Consider the following 12,030-nt stretch of genomic DNA (forward strand, 5'->3'; position numbering starts at 1 on the left):
GTAAAGGGGAGAGAATAAGCAGCTGAGGAATATGTTATGAATTATCATTAGTATGATGCTCATTCAAAAGATAATTCAACTCAAATGCTAGAAGCATTTGCTGACCCAAAATTAATTTTTAATTTCAGCTGCAAAATGCTCCTATTAAATTCATGTCCCTGAAGGATAGAGTCTACAGCATGCATGAAGCGTGATAGAATAATCGGTTCCAAACACAATAATCATTGAAAAGAAAGAGGAGCAAATGATCACTGATCATTATAAGGAGGCAATGTGCTCTTGAAGAGCCTACGACATAACACTTCATGAAACCTCATGAGAGGTTTAGGTACCTAAAAATAATGGAAGTGATGAGATCTCAATAAGTTATGTCACATTGCGAACCGATACAAATGATATATCGTCGACGATAACTTTGGTACAATATAGCGCAATGTTGTAAAAGATGGTGAGAATCTAAATTCTACGTCTATTAAAGCATGCTAACATAGAAATAATTATCAAGTGAAATGACGCATCTCGGTAAACGTAAAGCTTATTGGACCTGTTGTCCAGACACCAGAAGATGTCACATATTTAAAAAGAAATAGATGTTGTCACAACCTACATGAATTACTTGACAAAATTATATTAAAATTCCTGAAGAATTTTAAATGCCTGAAGCATATATAAGTTGTAGAAATTTGTTCATAATTTTTATATGAATTAAGTTAAGCAAGGTGAATCCGATTTATCACCTTAATGAATATTTATTGGCTAAGGGTACAAATGACTCTATTTATCCTTACGTCTTTGTGAATCAAAATCTGTCATATTGTTAGTGCAAGTTGATGACTTGAGAATTATTGAAACTCTTGAAGAGTTTTCGAAAGAAATAGATTATCTGCTGAAAGAAGTTGAAATGAGAAACTTGCAGAATTTTTTGGTCTTGAAGTGCCATATCTTTATGCAATTGATGCATTTATATATTTTGCTATGACTATGGGGGATTATAGTCATACGATGTTGTTCTACATGACAGTCAAATCATATAAAGATAACATCTGTTTATAAAGCAAGTCAGGAATGCACTTGGAGTGATTTCAACAATATAACTCTATCCAAAGACTGAAGATGCAGCAACATACATAGCCCAACTAAAGAGAGGATTCATAAAAGCACAAGGCATGTTTCACCAAAGTTGTTCTTGACACATAAGCTCTAGAAGAATGGTGATATCAACGTGCAAGAGATTTGTTCGAGCGATAATATGACTGATTTATTCACCAAGTCTCTACCAACTGCAACTTTCGAGAAGATGGTGCACAAGATTGAGATGTGAAGATTCAAGTTTTTGGATTGAAGTTCTCATCAGGGGGAGTTAATACGCGTTGTACTCTTTTTTCCTTTTAAGGTTTTTGTCCCACTGGGTTTTTCCTTGTAAGGTTTTTAATGAAGCAACCAAATGACGCATTATTAGAAATGTGTACTCTTTTTCCTTCACTAGAATTTTTCCCACTGGGCTTTTTCTAGTAAGGTTTTAACGAGACACATTATCTATCAAATAGACATCCAAGGGGGGGGGGGGGTGTTATAAATATTATTTATTATTATGGATGTCTATCTTTACGAGAAATATTAGGGTTAGTGACTTTGGGATCAAACCACTTTTCCCCTATAAATATAGAGGTTCTCCTTCATTGTAAATAATCCCTAACAAGAAAAATAAAGAATTCCCCTCTCTTCTCTCTTCTCTACAAATATTATTGTTCTTGCTTTATTATTTTATAACAAATATAAAATATTTTTTCAATTGTAGTGAGGGTACAAATACACAGAAGGTTTTTGAAGTGAGGGGTACAAATTGGGCAATTTCGGGTAATTTTACATTCATGAGCTATTTAGGATAATTATTTTTCCTAAATAGTCATAGAGGGTTATTTTCCCATTGATGTTCTGATTTTTAGGACTGAAAATTCTGTTAGTCATTTGAGTCATTCTTCACTGTCTATCACTAACGGAGAATGCTGAATTAGGGAGGATTGCATTCACCAAAAAATTTGTCTGCACGAAATAAAATAAGTCAATTGTACTGCTTCTACAGACAAAATTTAGGCATTGATGTACAAGTTTGACCATCTTGGTATAAGCCTAATCAGCCTAATTATGATAATAAACAGAACTATTTACGTATAATAAATTAATGGCCTAAATTAATACTAGCATGAAAATCAAAAAGAATTTTATAAATTTCATTTTTAGTAAAAAATTATGCGGCCATTTTTAGTAAAAAAATATGCGGGTTTACGAGGGGCGGGGCGGGTTGAAACATATTTTTTTACTACGAAGAGGTTGGTGGAGTCATTCAACACCCAAGACTCAGTTTGCTGCTAATTCCTTCCTTTTTAGAGCCCATAGTTTTAAATTGCTTTAAATTATTTTTATGAGTAATTATTGATAATATTTACAACAGTTAATGGATCAATATAAGTTTTGAGTTATTTTTGCAATTTATTAAGTGAGCAAATTGTATATTTCTGAAATTTTCCCTAATATTTTAATAGATTCATTATGTACAATAGGATACAATAATAACATACTCAGTGTAATCAATAGGTGGAGTCTGGAGAGGATAAAATGCACAGACCTTATTCCGATCTTTGTGAGGTAGAGACGCTGTTACCAATTAACCTTCTATCAGAAAAGTGTGATCAAACAATACAATACACTACAATCTATTTGAACTTTTATTTAGTATGCGTTTGGTCATGAAAATCAAATATATTTCACTTTATTTGGAATTTTAAAGTTAGAGTTGAAGATGAAGTTGTGTTTGATTATAATTTTTGTAAAGAATATTTGGTTCCTTGAGTGTATTGAAAATAAAAATAAAAAGCTAAAAACAGAGTTTTAAGTATTTTTTAAATTCTAAATACAACTTCATAGCCAAATGCTGATTTTCAAATAAAAATTGTATTTGAAATTCTCATGATCAAGCGCTGTTTTTCAAAGAAAGTGAAAAAAAGTTAGGGAAAAAGTGAAAAATTATAATGGCCAAACGGTTCTTAAAAGATAATCACTCAATACTCTATAATAAATATTGTACAATAATGATTTTGTTTTTTTGTCCAAAAACAAAGGATGGGTAAACTACCAACAGCCATCTAAACAAGCTGTAAGCGGCAAAATTGAGCAATGTTCATCGTAAAACTTTATGAAACAAAACAAAACAAAAAAAGAAGAAGTTAATTGTTCATTAACGCACCGAGTTTCACATTCTAATTATTAATTTTTTTTTAATTAACCTGAACTAACCATCTATATGTTAAAAGAGAAAACTGAACAATTGATAATTGGGGGTAAAATCACGAAAAAATGTTCTATATATTTTGGATAATTATTTAAAAAACGATACTTTTAAAAAAACTAGTACTCGTTTACAGGGAAATTATTCGTATTCAAAAAAGCAAAAATAACAATCTGTCTATTTGCAAAAAATATTTACTCGAAATGGCCCATATTTCTAATATTATCCGACATAACCCTTTTAGACATTATTATATACACTTTTATACAAGATTGATATATATTATCTAAGTTATAATGTTGAATATGGTGTGTATAAAAAATGTTGCAAAAAAAAAAAAAAAAATTGACTATGCGGATATAAATTTAAAATATGGCTACGTGGATATAATATTTTATATTGAATTATATATTATTGAAATTATTATTATTATACCTTTAAAAATATAGTAGGAAAAAGGTTTTTCGAATATACGTTAGATGAGTAAAACCATGACCGTTTCAGTAAAGGGAGTCATTCAACACGGAAGACTCAGTTTGGTTTGCTGTTAATTTCTTCCTTTTAGATCTGCTTCATTTTCACTTCTTATTCACGATCTCGCTAAACTGAGAACCCACAGCCAAACAAGTCACAACACTCTTTTTTACTGCACCGACGATTATTCTTTTCACCGATCCGTAAGTAAATTTACCTGTTTTCATTTGCATTTTCGCGTAACTTATTTACTGTGTTAAATCAATTTAAGATTTATTGATTTTTTATACTGATTTTGTTATTTTAGTTGTTCATTGTTATTTAAGATCTAGTTAATGTCATTTTAACTACAAAAATAATTTGTGATTATATCTTACTTTAATGTTATGCAGTACATAATTGTTTAATTGTTTTTCGAACAAATTATGAAACTGAGTCCCCACAAACAAATGAGTAACTATTTTTTAACTGATCCGTAAGTTACTTTTTTTTTACCGGTTTTCATTTGCATTTTCGTGAATTTATTTACTGTTTTGATTGATTTCAGAAATTTTAACTGTCACGATTGTTTATTAGTATTATGATTTTGTAATTTTTTTTAATTACTACACGATTTTGTGATTGTATTACTGTGATTTTGTCATTTTAGTTGTTTATTGTTACTGAAGATCTAGTTATTTAATGCTTAATTTTTGTACTAAAAAAAAAAATGATACATGCAAACTACAAAAAAATTGTGATTATCCTACTGCCTATGTATACATAATTGGATAAGTTTTTGTTTGAAGAAATTAAGGAAAATTGAATGTGCTGATTGAATTTTTAGTGATATATCTAATGCTGAACTTGTAATACTCCTTTTCGCCGCAAAAATAATGGAATTTTAACTACATTTTCCTACGTTCGTGTACTGTATAATTGTATAAATTTTAGTTCAAACAGATTATCCGGATTCACACTGAAAATTGAATGTGTTGATTGAATTTTCAGTTGTTCATAGTTACGGAAGATCTAGTCATCTAATGCTGCTCGTTTTAATACTCCCTTCGCCCCAAAAAATAATACGTTTTAACTACAAAAATTTGTGATTATCCTACTTTTATGTAGTGCTTATTTCGAACAGTTTTCGAAACTAGCATCCGGATTCACACTGAAAATTGAATGTGCTTATTGATTTTTCAGTTGTTCATTGTTATGAAAGATCTAGTGGGCGTTTGGCCATAAAAATTATTCACTTTTTTCCGGAAATTTTTTCACTTTTTTTACTTTTAGCGTTTGGCCATAAAAATTATTCACTTTTTTCTAGAGTTGTATTCCGGAATACTAAAAACAAGAGAAACTTGTTTTTCAAAAAATTTCCACTTTTTTCACTTTTTTACACTACATTTCACCAAAAACTACAATTTCAAAAACTATGGCCAAACACAACTCCAACTTCAAAAATTCCAAAAAAAGTGAAAAAGTTTTTGGTATTTATGGCCAAACAGGCCCCTAGTTATCTAATGCTGAAATTTTAATACTCCATTCGCCACAAATAGTGATGGGCTTTTAACTACAAACAATTTGTCATTGTCGTACTCTCAGGCAGTATTAAATGTATAAATTTTGTCTCGAACAGATTAATAGACCTACATCTGGATTCATTCGCACTGAAAATTGTATGTGCTGATTGATTTTCCGCAGTTTTACGTCGCAAAATTGGTGAAAAGAATGTGAATTACATTTAGATTAGGGGGAAGCAGTGAGCAAATTTGAATAATGATGTAGATGTGCGTTTAATTTATATATGCTATAAGAAGCACGTGTATGATGTTATGAGGGGTATTGTTATGTTCAATTCATTTGAGCAATCAGTTGTGGCATGTTTATTTTCTATAATAATGGATGTACAGGTAAAATATGTATATCTCTAGAGAAAATTCTAGGACAAATTGAGGTAGGAGATGTTTCAACCGACTAAGTCTTAGTCCCATACTAGTTGGTGTTGGGTATATGAATCCTCTATATCTATTCCTCACTATTTGGGTGCAAAAGAACAAAATATTTGGAAGATTAATGATTTTATGGCTATTTTTACGTTAGCTGTCAATCAATCACCACTCTTCCCCTTTATTTGGACATGAGGCTGGCCATGCAAAGCTCACATAGGTAGCGTTAAGCAAGAGGACGTCCTTGGACCATAAATATGACTGACTTTTGAACTTCTGAATATCCATATTAATGTTGTGTCAATGGCTTAGTGCATATGCTCTAACTGAGTGTGTACTTCTATATGTTTGGTCTTTTTGGCTCATCTTGAGTTGAGTTGCATCACGTATGATGAGCACCATTTGACATACTAACTCAATTACTGAAGCCATAATGTAGATTGCATGTTATAGGTAGACCTAAAACTGGTTACTTCACTTGAAATCTATGGTTTTAAACTCCTCATTGATTGTCCTATCTATTACACCATGTTCAAATGATTTTGATTCGTTTTTTAATTGTTATTCCTTTATAATCCTTGCAGGACACTTCTCCTTTACAGGTGCCATTAGTGTATCATGTGCTATGCTTATGAGACTTATCTACTGTATGATGATGGTCAATGAGCTTTTCATGTACATTGCAAGAATGGACTAGAAAACTCTGGCGTGAAGAGTAACTTTGCTTAGAACTTGTAATCTCTGCAAGGATGGTGCTCAACAAAGTTACAGAAATTGTTTCCGCTGCAGTGGCTCGTATCTCGACCCCAAAGACGTCTAACACTCCATATCCATCATCGGGGTTACCACCCCTTCCAGGTTCACTTAATGTTCCCAGCTTAGATCAGAAGAACAAGTTGAGACTTTCCTCATCCCTTCAAGATCTTTCTGCATACCGGCGGCTTGATCTGGAAGATGGCGGTCCTAACCCCGAAATAGAGAGAGGTTCAACTAATTTAAAACGGCTAAACTTCCAGAGAGAAAATTTGGGCACAAGCTTCTCGAAGGTGAAGGGGACACCGGCAGTCACTTCTGCACGGACAAAATGGAGACGAGTTATCTTAGTTCTCCTGTGCTTGCTATTGGTTGCATTTCTCCTATATGTGTTGTTTTTCCATTTTAACTTATTCCATGGAGAGTCAAAGTATTATGTTGTGCTTGATTGTGGTAGCACCGGGACTCGTGTTTATGTATATCAAGCATCCCCTAACTATAAAAAGGATAATGATCTCCCTATTATATTGAGATCACTGCCAGAGGGTTTCAAAAGAAACTCAAAATTACAGAGTGGACGGGCTTACAATAGAATGGAGACAGAACCCGGATTTGACAAGTTGGTGCACAACACATCTGGCTTGAAAAAAGCAATCAAGCCACTAATTAGATGGGCAGAGAAGCAAATCCCTAAGCATGCACATAAAACTACTTATCTCCATCTTTATGCTACGGCTGGGGTCCGCAGGCTGCCAAAATCAGACTCAGAATGGCTTCTTAACAATGCTTGGTCCATTCTGAAAAGTTCGCCTTTTTTATGCAAGAGAGAATGGGTCAAAACTATCACTGGCATGGAGGAAGCCTATTATGGATGGATAGCTATGAATCATCACACTGGTATATTGGGGACAAAACCTAAAAAGGGAACATTTGGTGCACTTGACTTAGGTGGCTCATCACTGCAGGTTACTTTTGAGAGCAAGGAAAATCTCCCTGATGAAACTAGCTTAGAGCTGAATATTGGTGCTGTTAATCATCATCTCTCTGCTTATTCCTTAGAAGGATATGGCCTGAATGATGCTTTTGACAAGTCTGTAGTTCATCTTCTCAAGAGGCTTCCCAAGATCAGTGATGTAGATCTCGCCAGTGGAAACATTGAGATCAAGCATCCGTGCCTGAATTCTGGTTACAAGGAGCAATATATCTGTACTCATTGTACTTCCCTATACCAAGAAGGCGGTAGTCCTTCCACTGGTAGAGAATTTAAAGGTAGAGGAGGAAAGCCTGGAGTTCGCGTTCAGCTTGTCGGAGCTCCAAAATGGGAGGAATGCAATTCACTTGCAAAATCTGCTGTTAATTTTTCTGAATGGTCTAACAAAAATTCAGGAATTGATTGTGAGTTGCAGCCCTGTGCTCTTGCAGAAAATCTTCCTCGTCCTTTTGGCCAGTTCTATGCTATGTCTGGTTTCTACGTGGTATATCGTTTTTTCAACTTGACCCCTGATGCTGCCCTGGATGATGTATTAGAAAAGGGTCATGAATTTTGTGATAAGACTTGGGATATTGCAAAGACTAGTGTCGCACCTCAGCCTTTCATAGAACAGTATTGCTTCAGGGCACCATACATAGTCTTTTTGTTGAGAGAAGGCTTGCACATTACTGATAGGCAGGTAACCATTGCTTCCGGAAGTATTACTTGGACACTTGGTGTTGCGCTGTTGGAAGCTGGAAAGACAGTTTCAGCTGGGGTGGAACTTATTAGTTCCAAGCTATTTCTCATGAAGATGCACCCAGTTATTCTTTTTGCTATTTTGTTTGCTTCATTAGCTGCACTTCTTTGTGCATTATCATGTGTTAGCAAGTGGATGCCCAGGTTCTTCCGTAGGTCATATCTTCCTCTTTTCAGGAATAATAGTGCTGCATCCACATCTATAATCAACATTCCAGCACCTTTCAATTTCAGACGGTGGAGTCCTGTTATTACAGGTAATTTCTTCTGAAAAGCATGTGTCCTGTGCTATTCTAGTTTAGAATATGTGCTCTTTGTTAGGGAAATCGTCACAAAAAAATTCTTTGCTTTCCCTTCTGATACTTGATCTTTTTTGGGGTATCTGATAATTGATTAATAAGATTTATGGACTAGATATTTACCTTACCTTCAACAACAACATACCCTGTATAATCCCACCAGGTGGGGTCTAGGGAGGGTAGAGTGTACGCACACCTTACCCCTACCTTGTGAAGGGTAAGGAGACTGTTTCCAATAGACCCTCGGCTCAAGATAAAAACTATCATAACGCTAACAATGTATTTGACTGAAAACGTGAAAACATTCTGCTTTTTCATTACAGATGTTTTTTATTTGTGTATACCTGAATTATACATTTTTATTAGTATTTTTTTTGAAGTCTAATTTAGAGAAATATGATAGTTTCGCTGATTAAAAAAGGGATTTTTACACTCTATGACAATTAGCGCAAAATAATTACCCGTTTTAGCCCATTTTTAGATTTTTACCCGAGTGAGCCACAAAGTGGGCCTAGCTTTGCGCCTTCATCCATGGTGGGCATTTCAGTTCAGTGCTTAATCACTGCACTACAACGATTAGTCAAAAAACTCTTCAAACTGACTAATCAAATAATTAAATCTCCTTTTCTCCCCCAAAAACTAAATCCATCCGTTCACAAAGCTCAAAAAATGGCAAGACCCTCGTAATCTTCACCATTATTCCTCTTCTTTTCATCCTCTCTGTATCTGCTAACCCGGACTCGAACCGGACACCGTCGGAGGCCCACAAAGAGCTAATCAAATTGGGTTCCCAATTGGCCTACTCCCGAAGAACGTAAATCGGTACTCTCTAAACTCCAGTTCAGGTCACTTCGTCGAGAAGGTGACAAGTGTCGAATCACCCTTCCTCCGGACAACCGCCTTGGGACCTAGTCGAAGAAAATCACTGGGAAAATTATTGATTTTGAAGTGTTTTTAGTTTGGTTTAGGGTTTAATGTTGGTGTTATTTAGGGAAAGGTGTGTATAAATACCTCTTATACATTATTATACACTTTTATACGGTTTAGTTGGTTATCACGCTAGTCTCACACACTAGAGGTCCCCGGTTCGAACCCGGGCTCAGGCATACATTTTCACACTGGGTATGTTGTTGTTTTAAATGGTGTAGAAGTGTGTGTAAACACCTCTTATGCATTATGTATAAACCCCTCTTGCGTATTAACACCTCTTGTATAAGTTTGTATAATACTGTATAACAGTGTAGAAGTGTGTATAAACACCTCTTATACACTTTTATACAAGGTTGATACATTTTCTACAGTAAGTGTATAATGTCGTATAATGGTATATATAGTGTGTATTAAGAACTGTTGCAAAAAAAAATGGCTATGCAGAATTAAATTAAAAATATGGCTACGTGAATGTAATTTTTTATGCTGGATTGTACATTATTGAAATTTCCCTAAAAAAGAAAGAAAAAAAGAAAATTTTGATAGCTTCAGAAATGAAGTCACACCAAACATACACAGCAATCGCTTTTTTCACAGTTGTTAATGCAGCTCTAGGGATAGTAATTGATTTAGCTTTCAGATTAATTTAGTATCTAATAGTTAACTTTAAGACTTCAACAAAGTGGAGTTGAATGGAAAATTTATGCCTCTGTCATAGCCAATTTCCTCAACTTAAGATCTTTTTCTTGCTTCCATAGACTGTCATCTTCTAAAGGAGCAATTCTTTTTAAACCATTAATACTGACTTAGGAAGATTTCATTTTGTAACAAGAATGAATGATTGTCGCGGATTAAAGTGAGAAGATTACGCTTTTGTATGGCGTTGAGTCATGTTTAACAATACATGCTTATGGGTAAGGTCTGCGTACACCTCACCCTTCCCAGACAACTTGTGGGATCACACTCGGTAAGGTCTGTGTACACCACACTTCTTCTTGCTGTTTAAAAAAAAAAAAAGAAAAAAAAGTAGGCCACCATGGTTTAACACTTTATGTTCTCTGTTGTAACTTGTACTGCAGTTCCTATCAGCACTGTTTCTCATATCCTTCTTAGATCATGCCAATTTTGTCTTTTCAGGCGAAGCAAGAGTGAAGACGCCACTCAGCCCAACAATTGCTAATACTCAACAGAGACCATTTGACACTGGGCATGGTTTTGGTGGCAACGGTATCCAGCTTGGTGAATCTTCCTTATACTCATCGTCTAGTAGTGTAGCACATAGTTTTTCATCAGGTAGCTTGGGGCAGATGCAATTTGAAAGTAGTACCACGGGTTCCTTCTGGTCGCCACATAGAAGCCAACAACGTCTACAGAGCAGGAGATCTCAATCACGAGAAGATCTTGTTTCTTCGCTGGCTGAAGTTCCCTTGCCAAAGGTCTAAATCTTATTGGTCATATTTCATTCAGAAGAGAAAATCATGGGGCTGATGATTTCTAATGGCTCATTAGCCAAATTGCAAATAATCATCGGCTATGAATCTCATGACATATGCCTGTCCAATGTTCTCCTTTAGAGGCACGATACTCAGACTTGTGGAAAGCTTATTCATCCGACATTGCATAACATAGATTCATAACACGGATATTATCAGTCAAGAGAAGTCTGGCATCGTTAATAGAGGCAGCTGTGCAGAACTGCAGAATAACTTTTTATTATGTGGAGCTCGACAAAGATATTCATCCTGTGAATATTAGGTATTCGACTGCCATTCCAATTTGATAGTCCAAAGTTTCACATGATCGGATGGGAGCGATGCAATTGCATCTTGCAGAAACCACTGGTGGAGGTTCTCTAATGCGAATGAGGTTGACAGCTTGTAAATGGTCAAATTGGTAGACCTCAGCTTAGGTTAGGCTAGCTTGAGCTTTTGGTAACTCATTCTCTTGTCATACTTAACCTCAGGTTAGGTTAGCTCGAGATTTTGGTAACGCATTCTCTTGTGATACTTAACACGTTATACGATCCCTTGATTCTTTCATACTACCGATTATTCTAATGTACTGTTATTTACAGAATCCAACATTTTCAGAAACTACAATTTAAGCCTAATGTTTGGTAGAATACATAGCTAAGAGCATTGAAAAAGTTACTGAGTTGTCTTGGATTAGAAAGGCTAGTTTGAGGAAACCAGCATGAAGAAGATGTAAATGGTTTGTCCTATACCAAGTTGGAGAAGAACTTGCAGATTATTGTCATCCACCTGCTCTCATTTCTTTAACTCCCAAGATATCAAAAGGGATCATTTGACCAGAAAATTATGCGAGCTAGCTTGTTACACGCCTTTGAAGTGGCCGTTTGGGAGCTAATTTAAAAGTAGCTGATAAGCATGAAATGTTAAACCTTTTTAAGTACGAAGCTAATTTTCTAAGTGATTACGTTTTTGATAGCACTTAATGAGCATCTTTTCCATCAAAATGATTGAAATGTCCTTATAGCTAACTTACAAATATATAATTTTGTAGTACTTTTAAAAGGACGAATAGTGGAAATGAAATGGAGAGAGAGAGGTTTGTTGTTTGTGTTACAGGTTTCGTTATGAGAAGAAATTTCGGGATTACATGAAAATATTA

General features: G+C 34.8%; 1 protein-coding gene across 1 annotated transcript; it reads left to right on the plus strand.

The window, feature by feature from the left end:
- Positions 1-3,738: 3,738 nt before the first annotated feature.
- LOC132640410 (probable apyrase 7) lies at positions 3,739-11,523 on the plus strand. The gene is made up of 3 exons (XM_060356997.1): positions 3,739-3,963; positions 6,273-8,427; positions 10,537-11,523. Exons 2-3 carry the CDS (start codon positions 6,438-6,440, stop codon positions 10,839-10,841), a joined length of 2,295 nt encoding a protein of 764 aa, XP_060212980.1. The 5' UTR covers positions 3,739-3,963; positions 6,273-6,437; the 3' UTR covers positions 10,842-11,523.
- The last annotated feature ends 507 nt before the right edge of the window (positions 11,524-12,030 follow it).

This window comes from Lycium barbarum, chromosome 5 (assembly GCF_019175385.1).
Source record: "Lycium barbarum isolate Lr01 chromosome 5, ASM1917538v2, whole genome shotgun sequence".
NCBI lineage: Eukaryota > Viridiplantae > Streptophyta > Magnoliopsida > Solanales > Solanaceae > Lycium > Lycium barbarum.